The 19,240-nt window shown below is 47.7% G+C and overlaps 1 protein-coding gene across 1 annotated transcript in view; it reads right to left on the reverse strand.

Annotated features, from left to right (window-relative positions):
• Nucleotides 1–18,721, reverse strand: part of NRP2 (neuropilin 2) — a gene marked incomplete at its 5' end in the record, with an annotated part of 35,561 nt that extends 16,840 nt beyond the window's left edge. Inside the window, 2 exons of the mRNA XM_010172968.1 lie at nt 1,802–1,983; nt 18,544–18,721. Of these exons, the coding sequence (XP_010171270.1) occupies nt 1,802–1,983; nt 18,544–18,721 (360 nt within the window). The remainder of the gene's footprint in view (nt 1–1,801; nt 1,984–18,543) is intronic.
• Between the last annotated feature and the right edge of the window lie 519 nt (nt 18,722–19,240).

Raw genomic sequence — 19,240 nt, forward strand, 5'->3', positions numbered from 1 at the left:
CTCCCAGATCACAGGCGCTCACTGTGACAAAACCTGCCTTGCTAGGCTGGATTTTGTGGACAGGGGTTGGAAGAAAGTGTGGCTGTATCTGGTGAGGACGGCATGGCTGCCTGCGGCGGGATAGGGTGGCTAAAGGAGCCCAGAGACCACTTCAGACCTGAGGGTAGCTCCGCATGGACCTACATAGAGGGACACAAACTCAGCTGCAGTCACCATCCATCATCCACTCTCTATCAGAGCACCACTTGCTTCCTTTCCCTCCCTACCAGCAGAAACAAAATCTCCTTTTCCCATTAATTTTGCCCTTTCTGATTCCCAGCCAGGCAGACAGGGCTCCTGCCTGCCGTCCCTGCCCACCAGCCGCACGCAGCCATCTGGACTACCCCACATCGCCCGTGTCGGACTTGGGGCATGGACCTGGTGTGAGGACAAGCACAACTCAGCACAGTCTGCTGGGCTCTGAGGGGCTGTGGACAGGGAGGGAGAGGCAAGGGAGGCTGAGGTGGGTCAGCAGCCTTCCCACCTGAACACGGGCATTCTTTGCCATCTCCTGCGCTGGCAACTGGCCTCAGCAAACCCCAGTAGCCAGGTGAACCACTAAACTCTTTCAGGACTAATCTGCATCCTAACCATTAACAAACAGCAGTGGTGAGCTGGCTGCACCACAACAGCTCAATGTCCAGTTATACAGCCCAGGCAATCACCAGCAACAGCACTTTCCTCAACCACCTGAACCTCTGGACACCTCCTGTCCCCATCACGTAATGAATTTGGGGAGTCCTATTCCCATCCTCTCGCAGCAGAGTCTCCACATTCATATCTATGACTGGGTTGCAGGCTGCCTGTGCACCTCTGCCTGCCACACAGCTGTGCCAAGGCCCGCGGACACCGGTCCCTGTGCTCCCTGCCTTCCCTTTGAAGAGGCTGGGTAAGTGACCCTGTTGTGCTCTCGGGATCTTCACCAGGTGTGGGCATTTTTTTTGTGCCGGATGTGATGACATGGAAGTTGTGTGTGTGTTTTCTTCCAACTCACCACCAAAGGAATGTGGGTACAGGGTAGGCTCCCGCATCCTCATACAAAATACACTCTTGCTCCCTCGGCATGCCGGCACACCTCTCTCACCTGCACACACAGAGCGGGTTTTATTTCCTCAAGCCTCCTTCTTCCCAGACACACAATTCTGGCAAATATTTAGACAGAAACACTATTAAAAGGCCTTTGAGCAGCTTTTCCTTTCCTCAATAATAGTTCGGTGTTAAACAGAATTATGAATAGTTCCTCTTATATCTGCCTGGAAAGGCACCGTCTCAGCCTTTGACAACACTGCTGACAGCAGTCCCTTGAAAATCAGAGCTCCTCAGTTACAAACCCAGCTTCCAGGAAGAGAAAACACAGCGTCACTGATCAGCCCTGAATCCCAACTCCACACAAAGGGGAGCTCCCTACACTCCTAATCAAGGGACAATCCCCATTTAGTCCTAACAAGCTCCACACATGCCAAGGAGAAAACATATAAGTTTCTAGTCCTTGAATACAAAATAGCACTTAAGGAGGAACCTTGCTTTTGATGCCATGCTGTGATGAAAAAATGCAGTATCATGCACTACTAGTATCTTTACCTTCTTGGAAATGTAATGCAACAGACCTGCTTAAATTAAAAAAAAAAAACAAAAAAAAAAAGACCCCTTTATCTCTGGAGGACATCCTAAAATTCATATTGAAAAGATGGTCAAAGACATCTCCTTGCAAAGATCATGGTGGTAAACAGCCTGAGAGACAGGCAGTGACTCAGACACTCACCTGTCTTGTAGATCTCGTAGCGCAGGGAGAAGCCGGCACCTTGCCTTGCATAGTCTGAGGTGAACTTGATATAGAGAGAGGGGCCAGAAGAGATGATGGTAGGAGGTGCTATGTTCCCACAGTGCTTGCCCAGCAGGTCTGCTGCTTCACTGTCCCCATCTCGGATCTCAATGTAGTCATACCTGTGGATGCAGGTGAAATGGCAGTAAAACCATCTGTCAGGAAGATGCTTCAGGATGCCAGAAAAAAAACACAAAACACTTTTTCTATCTGCATATTTCACAGAACATCTTCCAGACAGGTACCTGGGACTCATTCACCCACACCATGCCACACACTCCTCAATATGTTTTTCCCTTTTGTCTGTCTGGCTACATTTAAGTCCCTTCCCCTCTGTTACCCATCACATAATTAATTTATTGCAGCCACATCCACTTCAACTTCAGAGCCAACATGCAAAATTTAGAACACAATTTGCCTCCATTTCCACAAGACCTTCATCATGGAGAGAAACTCAAATACAACTCTCCTGGGGCTGCTCTCCTTCCCTTACCTCTCTCCTTAAGTGCCATTGTGCTACTTAGCACAGCTCAGTTTATTCCACTACCCAGGTGGGATTTGGCCAAGCATTAAACAAACAGTCAATGTTCAATCCACATGAGCGGGTAGCTATTTTGTGCACTGTCTGACACCACATTGGTCCTTTAACAAGTGTGGCTCATACATTTACTTTGCACTCGGACAGTAATATGGATCTTCTTCTATACTTAATAGAAGAAAAAGATTTCTGTGGATGAGAGGAGCTGCATAAGAGCTATGTGACCACGTTCACCATTGCCTGATCCTTGTACACCCTGTAACCACAACCTGCCTTTGCTAAACCCCACCTGGCGATGCCCCACCTGCCTACCAGCATGGCTCCTGGACACCTGAACTGTCCAGGGGAGGAACTGGTAGGTTTGGAAGAAATGCCTCCTAGTGCAGAGACAAAAGCTTGCTGCAAAGTCTGGCTGGAAGGTTAAACTCCCACAGATTCCTTCATATTTTCTAGGCCATGGCTAATAGCAAGGTAGTATCAGGCTCTGCGTGCTGTGAAGAAACAAACAGCTTTTATGTGAACATCTTGTTCTTCAGCTGCCTTTTAACACCCATGCTCTCCCACCCCTCTTCTCCCCTCTGGCCAGCAAGCTGCTATTTACAGAAACTGCCCATCTCTCTTCAACTGTTTATTCACTTTGTATCAACCTGTTTGAACAACACGCTACAGCTCTTCTCACGGGGCCAGAGAGGAAAAAGGCATTTCCAGGCTGCCAGGAATCTGCCTTTCTTCTTTGTCACAAGACCTTCTGTTTGGGAATGGAGAGTTGAAAGGAGAAGTAGCTTGCTGGATACAGAATGATCCTCATGTGACTCATTCCTGTTCTGCAAAGCACACATCGGCAGGCAACAACCTCAAAACAAACTTGCAGGCACTCAGTGTGCTCCTCCACAAAGAAAGATGGACCAGACGGCTTCAGTTTCACTCCTTTCTGGGACTAAATCAGGCTGAGAGCCAGAAGCAAAATGCCTGCAGATAAAATCCTGTCTACACCGGACCAAGCACTCAGCTAGCTGCAACTGTCCAGCCTTTAACTCCCCTACGGACTCAACTGGCCGGGCCAAGGTGAAATCCAAGCAGTCTTAAGAAAAGGCACTCGCACAGGAAGAGCATTTGGCTTAGCCAGTGGGTGGACACAGAGTGATGTAAATGAAGATTTGTTCCCTCTGCTCTCCCCTCAGCTCCGTGTGGCTCCCTATCATTTCGTGACCCCTTTTTACCCTGACACCATCCAGCAGCACCCTGCATGACCCCACTAATGTCCATCATGTGTGGCTTGATCCTAACCGTCTCCCCAGGGAGGAAGAACATAGAAGGCAGTATTAGCACTTCTTTTAAGTAAAATTTTTTCCTCCTTGTTTGTCTATTTGTTTAAAGTAGCACTGAGCAAACAGCGGGGACATTTTGTTCTCTAAATAACTACTTGCTGTCAGCGTGCTTGCAGCCCTTCCACATCTGAAGTACACATCTGTGCCACAGGCTACTAGTGAAATCGTGAATATGTGGCAAAAAATTAATTTGGCGAAAACGTGAACGTTAGCAAAACACAGTCAGCGGCGCGGCCTGTAAAAATGCCACTTGCACGGCACAGGCAGAGGTTAGCGGCATCCCAGGAAATCACATCTGTTTGTGTCCTCGGGGGCTTATAGCTCGCCAACACAGTACACAGCTTCAACTACCTGCCTGTAATGATCACAGCTTCTGCTGTAGCCAACATACCAAACATCCTCATGCCATCCACATGGCTCCTCAAACCAACCGGTGCTGTAGGAGTCCTGGCAATTTCAGAAGCAAATTCTGGACCAAGAAATACTTGATTATTGAATGGGTGAGTAACTTCCAATAATACATACAATTTGGGAATATCGCAATCTGCTCATGGGCAATCTGCAAATGGAAAATTAAAAGAATTAATCTAGTAAGTAAATCATCAGGAAATATTTGCCTCTCTGAATTAAACCCTGTTTGGCTTCATCCAAGCATCTAACTGAGCTTTCTCCTACTGGAGCTAATCCTTAATAAATCAAATGTTACAAACAACTGAAAGAGCCCCTAGGAGAAGGTCAGGGAATAATTTTTGCCAAATGTAAAATGAATATAAATGCATAAGTTTTCTTCCCTACTTAAAAATCTTGGCCCAAGCCCTCTGCTCCTCATGAGGCAAAACTCTCTTTCTTCAGATCATATAAACAGAGTGTGAACTGTGAGAGTATTACACTCAGGAAGTAACTCCTGCCCAGATGAGCAGCAGCACCTACTTCCTCTCCAACATAGCAATTAAGCTTTAGACTTTCAAAATGAAACACCAAAGATGTCTGATCCAAAATGTGAAACTTTCAAACTTCAACAAGAACACTGGCTAATCCCCACCCCAGACACTTTTGGCACTGTGTGCTTCAGTCATCTCCATGCCTTGGCCCACCATCAAACAAGCTGATGAACCCCATTCTCCACACGTTGGGTCACTGGCCATGTTAAAATCTAGTTCGGCCAGACCTTTGCTTCTGTTAAGCATGGTTTCCAGACTTTGTTCTTCCCGTGTGAAAAAAAAGAAGAAAAATTGGAAGGAAGAAAGCCCAACCCTGGGGATGCTTTCTAGTCTAACCATTTCATTTTCAGATGATTACAGACTAAGGCACAGCTGGGTGGGACATATTTACACAGCAATGGCATCCAAACTGTCTTGACCAGTGCCCAGCAATTTGCATTTCACTCATATAACCAAACCCATTGTTTCAGGCAATCTGCACCACCATCCTTGTGGGCTGACCTCTCTGGCATTACCGCCACTGGGCAAGCTGCCATCTCCAAGCACATTTCATGGCCACTTCTCATCTAGGCACTGCTCCAATGAGCCAGCCATAGACATGTGAGGGCAGGGTGCAGCATCCATAACCCACAAGTATAGTCAATGGATTAACCAAGTCTTCTTGCAGGGAAGGTGACTGCAGTTGGCTGCTCCTCCAGAAGCAGGGTATTTCAGCCAGTTGGTATGAAACCGCCTGAAACGAAAGTTTCCACCAGGGAGTTTTAAGGCAGAGAAGCAAAGCTGAAGTGCTTTTAACTGCCCAGACAATGAGGGGTTGAGAAAGGAGGGAAACACATTGCTTAGATGCTCTTCTTGGAGCAGCTTAACAGAATTAAATGCAAAACATACAATGCTTACAAATATTGCTGAGTTTTTATTACAGATTTTTAGTAGAAAGTGCTTTGCTGATGTTAAGAGAGCTTTTATAAACTAATTATAAAGCACTTCCAATGCCTGTATTACTCATGCTTGCTTGCTTGCTTTTTCCTCCAGTCAACCCTCTCTGCTTCCCAGTCTTTCCTTTGTCTGTATTTCCCTTAGGTCACGTTGCTGCTAGCTCTCCAAACAAGGCTTCGAGGCACAATAAAGGCAAACAAACCCCAACTGAAGTGATTATGAGAAGACCTCCACCTTTTTGGTTCTTTTCTGTTGAGAAATAGCTAATCTGCTCCCTGGCCATTGTCCCCCCAGGACAGCACAGATCTCTGAGGTACCCACCCAGGCACTGGTGAGCTCCAGAAACACTGCGACCCTCCTGGGGAGCAGCACCCATGAGTCCGGGCCATTCCTCTGGTCCTCCTCACCTGAGGTACACCACTCAGCACAAAGAACAGTTTTGGGACTCATACTGCTCCACGCATAATTGACAAGCCTATTGCCCCATAGCCCCAAATCCTAAGAGATGCTGAGTCCTTCAAGGATGCTGGAGAGAATCATCAACAATGAATCATGTATATGTTCACAGCCATAATGTAAGTTCTCCTGATACACAGACTTGCTTTAAAGCCTGAGGAGGGCTGGCTCCGCAGACCAAGTTCTGACCTAGCTGTCAGCTTTCTCAATCTCTTCCCAGAGCTACAACTTGGAGCAGGTGATGGTTTGCATGCAGCTAAGTCCAGTTTACAGTGCTTGCCAGGGCCAGAGAGAGTCGCAAGGCTCTAACCTGAACTTCCCCAATATTTAATTTGGAGCTGTTATTTATAGGCATTTCCATGGGGCTCATGACTGCACCTGGCAAACAGTAATGATGGGATCCTCACGAGACCTGGAGAGGTGGGAAGGCAGAAAGGAGCCCTGGCTGGCCCAAAGTCACACAGGAAGTTTGCAGCACAGCCAAGAATAGAAGCCAATCTCGATTAGACAGATTATATCATATTAAAGGAGTCTCTGGCCTAGGTAGACAGAGAGACAAATAGGTACTGACTGCATGCCAACAGCCCCAAATTTGGGAATGCCCAGTGTTGACTTGAGCCTTTGAGACCGCTGGTCTGCTTGAACCATATGTTGCAGTGTCTCAAGTACATCTGCTGAGAATAGGAAGAGAAACTGCAATTCTAATGAATTCAGCAAGCATTAATACTCTGCAGTAGCTGGGGGAAGGTGTGGGGAACCTGCTTAGCCATAACGTCAGCTGGTAAATACAACTGATCCCTTTGAAAAGGTGGCAGGTGGGTTGTTTCTCAGAAATTTGTTGTAAAAAGTATAAATTTTTTTTAAACATCCTCTAGGAAAAGGGTATTTCTTAGAAATGAAATAGCAACTGCAGTATAGAGATGGTTAAGAAACAGAGAACCAGAAGCTCTGTGCTTATTTTGCAATCAAGAGGTGGCTAGAATTAATGTCCATTACATGCTAGCTAGCTTAGTCAATTTTTCTGTGTCACCACCCATCTTCATGCTCTTTCATAAGCCACCTTCAATCTAAATCCTTATTTCATGGGTGGTTACATTGTGAAAGACAAGAAAACTTTTATGTGATGTTTATACAGTCTTGAGCAACTGCATGACATACCCTTGAAAGGCTAAATTGCTGCAGAAACTACTGAGGACTTTAAAATTTTTTTTTTTTATTTTTTTTTTTGTAGCCATGATAGCAGTCAAGCACTTCTGCTGTCTGATGAGACAACAGCAATGAAGTTTGATCTTAGCTGCCAGCCCTTAATCAGAGTAATTAATTATAAATACAGCAGATGAATTGGATTCTCCTTTGACTCGAACTGGTTTTACACATGTGTAACTCATCATTTTAAGGGTAATCACTCCTAATTTATCCTGGAGTGAGAAGAGAATCAGTCCTCATAGACACAGATCCTGACACAGGTTTGTGCAGAGACCTAAAAAGCTTGTATCATATCTAGCTTTAGCCAACTAAACCTCCTCTGCTCTCAGTGGAAGCAGACTCCTCACACCCATCTTGATACGGGATTAACCGTTCTTTTGCACTGACAACAGAGGTAGTTTAAATCACTCTCGCTGACTGGACCTGGACTTTAGATGGCTGTACACAGGAGAGATTAATCTGGTCTCAGTCTGCAGCTTGTGGGGCCATTTTTGCCCACGGTGAGGCAAAAGATGCACACAGAGCAGGCAGAGCTTGCCCATGTCTTGCTGTGTTGTAAATAAATGCCCCTGGCAACAGCAAAGAGAAATAGGCTATCACTGCTCCAAATCTGAAGGGATTTCATTGGATTTCAGTTACTAAAATGACCAAAATCTGGTGGCAGTAGGGGGACAGCCAGACTGGGGCAGGGTCCATAATTGCTTAGGATTTCTCAGAAGTTTGTTTTGAATTTGTTGCATCCAATTCCATCTCATGTAATCACTGTATTGTGAGGTTTTGTAATCATTCCATTGTGCTTTGGATTATTTTCTTATCTCCTCAAAAATCTGACCAGAATTTCTGAGAAATGAGAAAAAATCCAGTCATCCAGTCAAAAAAAAGAAAAAAAAATAGAGACAGAGAGAGAGAAAATAACCCTAACAGATTGGAAAACTTTTAAAAAAATGACAAAAATGAAGATAAAAAATTGAAACTACAAATAGCCTCTATTTATACTCCTTGGGTTGTTTTCAGCCCTGTACAAGCACCACTGATGGGAAGAATCTTATAGCAGTTACTGTTAACTAATGTGGAAAAAACAAAAAAAAGGGTAAGAATAAAACATAGCTACAAACTGCTCCTGTGGCAAGTTCTGATCCAGGAGGGAATTTCAGCTCCTAGTGTGCTGCCCCACTCGAGACAGGAGAGCAAAGGCTCCCCCGCGCTTTCCCATTCATCCTCGGGCTGCCTTCTTCAAGCTGTGATGCCAGATCACTGCGGAAAGGCGCGTTGGAGTAGAGAAGTGCTCTCATCTGGGGCATGTCTGGAAAACCGTTCATTATATAAGAAAACAAGATGTGCTAATGTGCACTTTAGGGGTTTTCTGCAGGCTGTTGTTCAGGAGTTACACATGGCTGTTTAATTTTATTTCTGTCTCCAAAACCACCTCTATAAATTCCTCACCCTTCTATCTTTAGCTGCAGGGGTCTTTTGTTGCAAGACGTCCTTGGTATTCTTTGGGGTGAAAAATCATGGTGAAACCAGGAATAAAATATACAAAGCATGTTAAGAATAGCCTCCCTTTCCATGGCATTCTGCCTTCTGTTGCTGCTCTCAGGGAACTGAAGCAACTCACAACCTTTTCATAACCCAAAATGCAGGATGCTTGAGAAACTACATTTGCACTTTCGTCCTTCTGCTACAATCCATCTGTGGAAAAAATTAGACTTTGGTTTCTATGTCATTTTACTGTCACCACTCACAGGCACTCGATCACCACAAGGAAGAAAAAAAAGAGTATATAATAAAAGATAACAACCACAAGAGGAAAACTTACTGCTGAAAAGCAGCAGAGCTGGCAGAAGGCAGGGGGCAAATGCTCACTTTGCTCTCTTTGCAGTGGGGGGAACAGGTGAAGAGGCTCCCATCTCCTGGTGGGATCCAGTGCATGACAGATAGAGACCAGCTTGGCCCAGGCTGGCCCTGGTGGCTGAAGATCTGGGGACTGGCTGGCAGGTGCTGATGAGGATGGTTAGGGGCTGCTCACAGGCTCTGCTGTGCCAGCCCAGACACCCTCCACAGAGCTGTTGCAAGGGATGTCTGAGAAACAAACACCTCATTAAGCACCAATTGCATAAAGGAGGTTGCAGGAACAGAGCCCTTACCAGCCCAACCCTTGCGCTCCTGGCTGCCTACATCCCTCGTTAATGACGGATGGTCACCTTGGGACCAGCCCATCACGGGACGGGTTTCTGACCCCGCATTTTCTCGTTCACAGCCCAGCTCCTGCTTTAGCCAATGCACAAGTAAGCAAAGCTTTGCCACCAAGGTTGGCCTGCAGCCTCTGCTATTTGGGCATTTCCACAACAACCTGACTGTGCCAGCTTGTAGTAAGAGCAGTTTCTGGGGCAAACAGCACACCAAACCTGCCTGATCCCTCCCTGTATGCTGTGTAGGTAGCAGCTCCTACCTGCTTCTCCCCCCAAAATATGGGCAGTAGCAGCTCAACAGCCATCTGAACTGAGCCTCACCACAGGTCTGAGCACAATCAATGCCTGGAGGAGGGCAAGTGCTGTGCCATGCTCACATCACACTTGCTGCACGTTCACAGCAGCAGTGGCCTCTCACACTGGTCTTGGAGGCAGCAGTATCTGCCTGGGGGTGTGGGAGGAACTACTGCTTGCAGGGGCTGGTCAGTACCCCTGAGGTGAGCTCAGCCCTGCCTGGGACAGCAGGTCGCAGAGGCAGCCATGCCGAGATGGGAGAGGGAGACAGAGACGAGTGGGCTGCTGCATGAAGCTTGTTGGTACCTTTTTTCCTTAACGCACTCTAGGAACAGGGGGATGGGAGCATCCCTGTTTCTGCCACAAACAAGGGCCCTGCCACTGCTTTGTTCTGGGAGTTTTTCTTTGAAGCAACCCTTTGTGTCACCCTCTTGCTCAGCCACGGCGGTGTGTCTGCTTTGTCCTGCCAGCTCAGCCATGGAGTGTTTACAAGCCTCCCTCACCCTTCCAGGCTGTGGTTCAGCTCCATTGACACTTCAAGGCAACAGACTCCTCTCTCGGCGTGTGATGAATCAATTACTTCCTCTGACACTCTATTACTATAGCCCTTACATCTCCAGATTGCAGATGAAAAGACAGGCTGAGAAGGGGGACAGGGAAGGGGAGAGGTCTCCTGAGGTCTCCTTCAATTGAGTTGTTGGACATCTGAAGAAAGCCCCATCTGCCATATTTAAAGACACAGAGAGGTGTTTTGCTCCTGAATGGCAGAAAAATCAGAGGGTTTTCACAAAAGAAAGCCTAAGAAATCAAATGGGTCAAAAAACTTCAACAAGATGCAGTGAACATAATCAATGGTGAGTCAGTCCCCTCTGCTGATGGAGATCCCAGACCTTGTTCCTGCCCACGATCATCAGCCGAACATCAGCATTACCAAAGGCAAAACATGCAAGAGCCAGGAGTTACACCTTCCCTTTCCACTGCAAAATAACAATGTAAATGAAACCTCATACCAACACTCACAAAAGAGGAAGGAAGCTGAGCACATGCCGCGAACTCTCATGCTGCTCGTGGCGGGGGGGGGGGGGGTCCTACTCCTTGTTAGATATCCGTCAACAACCCCAGCTCCGAGGGTTCCCTGGAGGTTTCTAATCCATTGAGCATTTCCCATGCAAACACCCTGCATGCGGCACAGCCTCGGCAGGCGCGAGGCTGAGCACAAGGGCTCTCCCATGGCCAGCAGGCGAGTGCTGCCTGTCTCAGCAAAGGGGGACCCCACCTCAAAAAACAGGCGCATGTCCTTCCTCACACCCATCGCAAAGTCTTCTGTACCTCTGCAAGAAGTGACGTTTGGCACAGCCACACCACACAGAGCAGCCACCCTGTCAGTTGCTGTGCCGTTTGTAACAGGACTGTCTTTGGCATAGGATTTCTCCTGTCAGACCCCCCTGCTTCAGGCTCTTCTTCTAGCAATATTTTAAACACTAATATCTCCATGTCTGACCCAGTGCTACTTTAAAACCACCATCATACTACTGGACTGTAATCGCTCAGCAACGTTGTACATATATCCTAAAAATTCATTGGGATTCAGGGTGGGGGGGAAAAACCCAAACAAGTTATTCACTCTTTCTACTGATGCTATTTGCTAAGCCAGCATAAGGAAGGCTTTCTATGGTGTGTTTGAACTGATATATCAAAGACAGTTGCTTAAAACATCCTAGCTGTGATTAGTGGACCATGGCTGCTATTAACTTATAAGGAATTCCAGGATCACCAGACTGTGGTTTGCAACATATTATTACATTGCCATTCAATGGTGGTGTGTAGCCGCTTGATTTAAAGAAGACTGAGAACTAGTCTCAGGCTAAAAACTAACCTCCCCCAATTCTTTCAAATAAGCTTTGTGCTGAACTCCGGCCAAAAACAACCAGAAATTTCTTCTGTTTTCAGTCCGCTCTTTGCAGTCTGTTCTTTTTATTTTGCATTCATATTTAATTGCAGAATTCACACCCGGCCAGAAAAGGCTGGGAACGAACCAATCGTCGTCTGCAGCGCTCTGACCTGCTCCTGCGTGATGCTGCTATGCAGCAGCCCTGGGAGGGGAGGGAGTGTGCAATGCACTGTTGCTACCTGCATTGGGTTTTGTGCTTGCAGATGGCCAGGTCTTGTCTTCTTTATAGGGTGGGGAATTTAAAGTGATTTGCTGAAGCAGGAACAGTAAATCAATAGCAGAGAGGGGGAAGAACCCAAACCTCCCAACTCCCAGCTCTGATATTGCTGGTGAGTCTGCCACTCCCTTGTTACAGCCTGACAATAGGGACGATATCCATTAAAAAGGCTGCATGTAGCTAAGGCAAACAGTTGCTCATTAAAAGCCTAAACCAGTTCCTATGGAAATCAAGGTAAAACCTCCGGCTGCCTTTACTGGGCTTTGCATCTGGTCCTTAACAACAAAAGGTTAATTTTAACAAACATCATCCTGGCACTCGTCTTACATTCACTAAACCTTTCAGCTCCCGCATCCAGACAGCAAACCGGTGGCACAGAAGAGCACGGCTAACCCTGCTGTGTGATGCAAAAAAAGTGACCAAGACTCATATCCCCGCAGATATTTTGGCTCCTGAGGCCCACCTGTTTGAGATGAGCCTCTGTCAACGGTGTCACCCAGTGAGCTGGAGCACTGCTGCAGAGGCAGCCAAGGGCCTTGGGCTCTGCTGAAAGCATGAGCATTGCAATGCTGTGGCTATCATCAGGCCATTTCAGTGGGATTGCTCTACTACTGTCCTATGGCATCTGCGCTACGTGGGATCAGCAAAGACACAAAGAGCTGGAGTGTGGCTTGTGCTGTACGCTCACAAAAGGCCCGGATTTCTGACACTTTACCTGGATCCTGAACCCAGTTAGTGAGGAGTCACCACAGCCAGCCCTGTGCTCGCTCCCTCTCCAGATGCTGCAGGTCCTGCTCCCTCCCTCACTGGCCAGAGAGGCTGAGTAAGAAGCAGGTATACCACCACCTCCTCCTCCTCTCTAACAGGAAGGAGGGGGAGAGGTCTCTATCTCTGATGCTATTGTTCCCAGTGTCACCAGCTGGCCCTCCATTTGTCAACATGCCAACAGGAAACAAGGTGCAAAACCAGATCTGACTCCTACGCACCGGATGTTGGTAAGCCGGCGGGAGGAAGGAGACCTCAGGAGAGTGTCTTTGGGGCCATCACCTTCTGCAGAGCCTGGACTTGGCCTGCCCCCCAGGGAGAGGCTCTGTGGGCACAGGGAAGCACAGCCGCAGAGTGAGCTAAGCTCTCACAGCTCTGCGGATGGGCAGCAAAGAGGAGAGATGTAAACACCCCTGAGCTGTTAACTCATGTACTGGTCTAACGCCATCACAGCTAACTCATTCATCAATGTTTAATTTTGGAAATGACCTGAGCTTGACGGGAATTATGAACCATACAGCGGATGCTGGATGGAGTTAAAAAACAGTAGAAGCTCATATGAAGACAAGTGAGTGTCACGTTACCCAGACTGAATTATTTCCTGTACATTAGAAATGTTGCTTCTGGCTACCCATGCCACAAATGTGTGAGCAAGCAAATGCCTTCCTTAACATCTCATCTTTGACTTCCCTTCTCTGCAAAGTTAAAGCTTGACTACACCAGTGTTGCAGGAGATGCAGTCACTTCCCTTTGCATTCCAGCAAAGAACTCCCCTCAAGCCCTGGTATTCTGTAGTACTCCGAATGTGTTTCTTCTGTAAGCATTTTCCCAGTCTCAAGATGAACTGCATTGTTTCTAAAATGTTTACTAATAAGCTAATTATGCATACTTTTCAAAGTATTTACTAATTAGCTGTCCATAATTTCTGCCTTGTCTACTCTTAACCTTTGCTGATGGAAGGACAGCTTCTTGAAGGAGATGGTCAAGAGAACCAGGCTGAATACTGCAGCCACCAGCTGCCTGCCCATGGCTGCAGCTCCTCCTGACGCCTGAGCAAATCACTTGGGTCAGTGTCTCTGCTGCTCTCTAGGAAGGATGCAGAGCTGTTTTGTTCCAGTGCCCAGCTTCCTGGAAACACAGGAGATGGCCATGCTGCCATAAGAGGTCTTCACTGGCTAGCTGAGCCTGCGTGCCTCACCCTTTATACTCTAGCCCAGGAACACCAACATGTTACTGTCAGCGTCCCCTGGCAGGCAGGGTTCTGCAAGATGGGTGCTGGGAGCGTGGTATCTTCACTTCCAAACCTTCCCCTCTGTCCTTCAGGCTGGGGCAGAGGCATTTCCTGCCATGCCTGCCTAGTATCCAGTACAGACCATGATGCTGAACTTGGTTCAACTCTCTTGGCACCATCATGGCACTTACAAGGTCAGTGAAAACTGCATACATTTCCTCATCACGGTGACCCCAGTTCCTGTTTCTGGAAACCCCCAGGGCTTAACATGGAGAGACAAAGTCAGGAGGAAGAGCCTGACTGTGCAGCTCTGGGCTGTCTCCACTTTGCCGGCTACTGCCTGTTTTTGGAGCCCCAGGCCCCTGTCTCCAGAGACCTTTGCCAGCATTTGGCATGTGCCACCAGAGGGGGCTGCGAGCCACGGCAGTGGTCCCCCAAATCCTCCCCAGGCAGGGATCCCACTGATCGCAACTCAGTTGTGGCATGTGTTAGACAGGGCTACTGAAAAAGGGCTACTACTACTGGTACGGTCTGATTGTCAGTCAAAAAATACCGTTCCTCTGGTGCAGATGTTATGACTCAGCTGAAAGGTCTTCTGCTTGCAGAGTGAGCACAAGCCCACACGCGGCAGTCTGGAGTGAGAGTGCCTCTGCTATGTGTGTTCAGCAACGTCCCGGCACTCAACAGCAGCTCTGCCCAGCCTAATCCTCCAGGAGAGTCAGCTGAGCATGGCCAGGGATGGCAGAGTCAGTGGCCAGTCTTGGGAGGGAGCTTTTAATGGTCCAAAGAGAAGCCCAGCAGTGGGAGTGAGGTACGAATGGAAAAGGTGGTTATAAAAGCAGTGATTCACACAGAGCTGAGGTTTCTGACTTGGATTTTCCAAGCAAGCAGCGCAGACAGAACAGTGAAATGGCAATTAGGAAAGAGCGGGCAGCTCAGTTACGTGACTGTGCAAGCCAGAGGACAGCCACCCCTATTGCACACCTACTGCAAACAGTTCAGGTCGCTCCTGGAATCACAAATAAATCCTGGCATTCACAAGACTGCCCATCTACCACCATGCCACACAGGGAGAGGAAACATTTTGCCACAGCAGCAGCAGGGTGCTCTTCTCCACTGGATGCCACTTCCCTGTTCAGAGAGCAGATACCGATGGTGCAGGGCCACAGTGCCCAAGCAACAGCTGTGCTTGTAGCATGGAGAGGAAGAAATGGCGAACAGACAGGCTATTACAATTATTTCCAAATAGTTTGGTAGGTCTTTTACCAGAGCATCAAACTTCCCTTTTGGCTCTGCCATTACTGCTGTGGCTCCACGGCTACAGGACAGTGTGTGAACAATGGCTGAGGTCCCATACTCCCTACCACAGTGTGCCCACCCTCCCACAACAGAGATCCCTGCTGTGCTGGTGCACAAGAGCCACAACAGCAGGAGAACGGCAATTTTCTTAACCTGAAGTGCCTTCCCAAAGTAAGGCACTTCCTCAGAGCATGGATCGAGAGAGAGAGAAGTTCTGGAGCTTCAATTACACCAAATTACTCCTTTAATTATGGTGGAAGGCGGGGGTGCAGTTATTTCTTCATGCAGCTGGACACAGCTGAAAAATAAAAGCCCAGATGTGCCTCCAGAAAAACAATAGGAACAATCGTCAGGGAGCAGCCGCCCCGAGCTGTCACCGTGTCCAGCCCTGGCCAGTGCTCCTGCCCGCAGGCAGGGAGGGTGGCCGACACAGCTGCTCTCCGCAGCCAGCTCTCGATCCATGTCCAGGCAGCACCAGGTACCTTTCCGGCCAGCTGCCTGGCGAGGGGAAATCACTGATCTTTCTGCAGAGGTCCCCAGAGTGCCATCACTGTACAAAACACAGGAGGAAACACCTCCTGTCCCAAAGGGAAATCTAAAGCAGATAGAAGGAAGGCCAGAAAGGACACAGTAAAACCAAAAATACTTTTGCAGATATTTCTGTAGGACTTAGAATGGGTTTCAGGAATGTAAATGTTATGCTTTATGAGGATAAACTTTACCCTAATAAGGTAAAAAAAATGTCGAAAGAAGAAGTAACAGAGGACAGAGTTACGGTGTTTACCTCCAGCAGCTGGAAGCACACACTGGCCCTGCTCCTGCTATGATAGCTGCCAGGTAGCAATACCAGAGTAGGGGGAACCTTGTCTGCCTAGAGACAGAGTGCCACAATGGGGTTCATCAGCCTGTCACCTTTGTGTGAATGTGCTCTATATTAATGACCAGATGTCAAAAGAAGGACTCTGCCCTCAGACTATGTTTCTTTGATGCTGAACTCCTGTTCCCGTTAAGGTTCCCACCTGCAGCTGCAATGAGGCCTCTGTTTCTTCATAAAATACCCTGTCACTCAAATGAGATTTATTAATAGATGGTCACCTACTAGTACTGCTTAATGCCCAAGCATTACACAGCGTTAATACTTGTCTCCTCCTAGCAGGTCACTTAAAAAAAAAAAAAAAGAATCTGCCTCCGATAAATTTCTTTCAGGCAGTGTTTATTGTGCACTGTTTTCATTCATTTGGTTATGCTTCCTGTCAACCACCGTCCACGAAGTTATTTCACAACCACTACTATGCAGTGCTGGCTTTGGGGAGTCAGCTTGGCTCCTGGCTCATACCTGTGGCCAGCAGAAGCCCAGTTGCACTGTGGATGAACCCTGTTTCGCTTGCACACAGGTAGCAGCTGAGGGGATAGAGGTGCAGGCAAGCTGCACTTTCAGGAGAGGTTTGGTATTAATACCTGGTTTCTAGAGAGCAATGTTGCCCCAGGAGCTGAACTGAATCAGAGACCCTGACAAACCTTCCACCGTTCATATCCCACATGGGAAACCAAACTGCTCTAACTTGAACCTTTCTGCTTTAACTAAAGGCTCCCTGTGTGCACGTACAGGCAGAAAGAGAAAGGGCGAGACCACCTAGCAGCCACTCAGAAGATCTGCCAAAGTAAAGTAGAAAGCAGCAAAGAAACATCATTTCCAGCACCCGGGCAGCCCCTCCAGCACGTACTGCCTGCAGCTCAGGACCAGACCCTGCTCTCTCACAGGCAGCAAAATACAGTAAAAGTTGTCCAAGGTGCTCAGAGCTACAGCTGACAGCTTCCTACATGTGGTGGAAAAGCCAGGTGCCCGTGGGGGTTTCTGGCTCTCTGACCAACTTGTCTTTGCTTGCTGGAGACCTTGGAGAGGCAGAAGCTGGAGTCCCTCCTATCCAACTCAACCCCTGCCCTGCACACAACATTGCACTGCCCGATACATATTGCATACTCTGCAGACCGTGCACATAGGCCTACAAAGCTTTTATTACTGTGAATTTGGGGCGACCGCATCAGCTATACAATTCAGCCTATACAAGCAATAAAAAAATATGAAGCAACCATCATTCTCACCTGCACTGCCGAGGCCTTGTTGTGTTCATCTAGGCCTACGTCAAGCCTTTCTCTACCTTCTCCTCTCTCTAAACACAGGCCCGATCCTGCAAGTGCTAATCTGCTTGCACATACAGTGACTTCAGAGAGAGTTCATGGTGCTCAAAGCCTTATTAGCCCAGGCTTTATCTGTGGGGGGTGATGAGAGCCCCAATGACATCAATCAGCACACCTTCATTAGAGTTAGAGAAGCTATGCTGATTTATGGTAGCTGGGGATCCAGCTCTACACTTCATAACCTTCAGTACATCATCAAACTCATGCTGAATTCTTTGTTCTCCACAGGACTGATTCTACAGCCCTATAAATGCTTCCCCTGTCCCTCTGTCCTTTTTTGCAAACAGAGTTGCCCTGTTCACATATAACCCCCTTTTAATCAAGAAGACCAGCGTGTCTGGCAAGGCTGCTGTGCCAGTCCCAAGTTAGGAGACCCCAAGCTCCTTCACAGCTCAGGCATGCCTGTAGCTGGTGGTGGATTCCAGATTAAACACACAGGTTTATAGGTCTGCTGAGACCATGTTATTAACTCAGTCTTTTATGGTGCCCTTTGATGCTGTTAATTATTCTTTACTAGCTGTTAATTGTTTTTCCCCAGACATCTACTTTCTGAGTCCCTTCTTAGAAGAAAAGAGAAAAAAAAACCAAATAAAACCAAACTCCCACTTTACCAAACACAGCAGAATAAGCACTGTGGAGCATCAGATCCAGCCCAAACAGCTCGACTCCCAAGCCCCTAGCTTCACACGGCCTAAGCCTGGTTCTCCAGCCCTAGGGCTCTCTATGCCATACATACATACATACCTAGTTACACATCAGGAAATTGCTCTGCTCTCCCAACATGGTTTAAAAGGACAGTGAGGCCACTTTGAAACTGAGAAAAACAAGCTGCCTTTTAACCAAAGTCAAATGCTGGTTCAAAGCCAGTTAATTTTTGCTTTCAGGTGATATCAGGCTTTTTTAAGAACCACCAGTTCAATGCAGAGTAGGCTCATTCTGTGTGTCCAAAGCAGCATCTTATTAATCACCCAGTGAATAGAGGCACCCTTGCCCCTGAGAGACAGCGGGACGGAGTGCTACAGGGCATCAGGATGATGCTTGTCTTCACACACAAGGAAGCACAAGGCCCGTACCACTAGGCAAAAGCAGGAAGAGGTGACAATGTACTAGAAAGGAAGAGGAAGGCTCTTACTTGCAGTCGTGCTTTTCGATTTCAAAGTGAGGATTGAAGTTGAGGATAATCTTCTGGTTGGATTCAGGGGCATAGATGACCCACTCGCAGTTCTGGTGGGAGGGGTAGTCATTGGGGTACCCTGGGGAGGTGATGTACCCGGCATCCTTGGAGTTCAAGCGGCCCCCGCACGGCTGAGCTGCAGAGACACAGAAGGGAACAAGGCATTGAAATGGGTTCTGGGCATCAGCCACGTGCAGATGGTCCCTCCGGGCCACTGCTAAGGGTGGTCTGATAAAGGCCGTTGACATCCATTTGGTACTCTTAATATTTCATATTAATCTCTGGGCAAGGGCAATTATTCTGCACAACAAACCTACTCCTTTTTCCCTCCACCTCCTGTCACACTTATATACCACATTCAAACAGATCAGAAAAGAGAAATAAATGCTCTTGCTGAGGCAATTATAGAGCCATAAAGTAAGAGGCAGATTGGTATCAGACCATTTGGAGCTGCCTCATTTTATCCCTTCTTTTGCCTCCTTTGCAAGCTACTCTGTGACAGTCTCTCACAGCTGCCTTGAGAGACACCAAAATTTGGAACACGTACAACCCTAAGTACAGCTGCAGGAGTGCAGAAAGCTTTGCTGGTTCCAAGGAAGGACACTGAGGCACAGCCCAGACCCTCCACATGGCTGGTGGCAGAGCTGAGGACAGT

This window comes from Antrostomus carolinensis, unplaced genomic scaffold (assembly GCF_000700745.2).
Source record: "Antrostomus carolinensis isolate BGI_N321 unplaced genomic scaffold, ASM70074v2 scaffold2798, whole genome shotgun sequence".
In the NCBI taxonomy this organism is placed as follows: domain Eukaryota; kingdom Metazoa; phylum Chordata; class Aves; order Caprimulgiformes; family Caprimulgidae; genus Antrostomus; species Antrostomus carolinensis.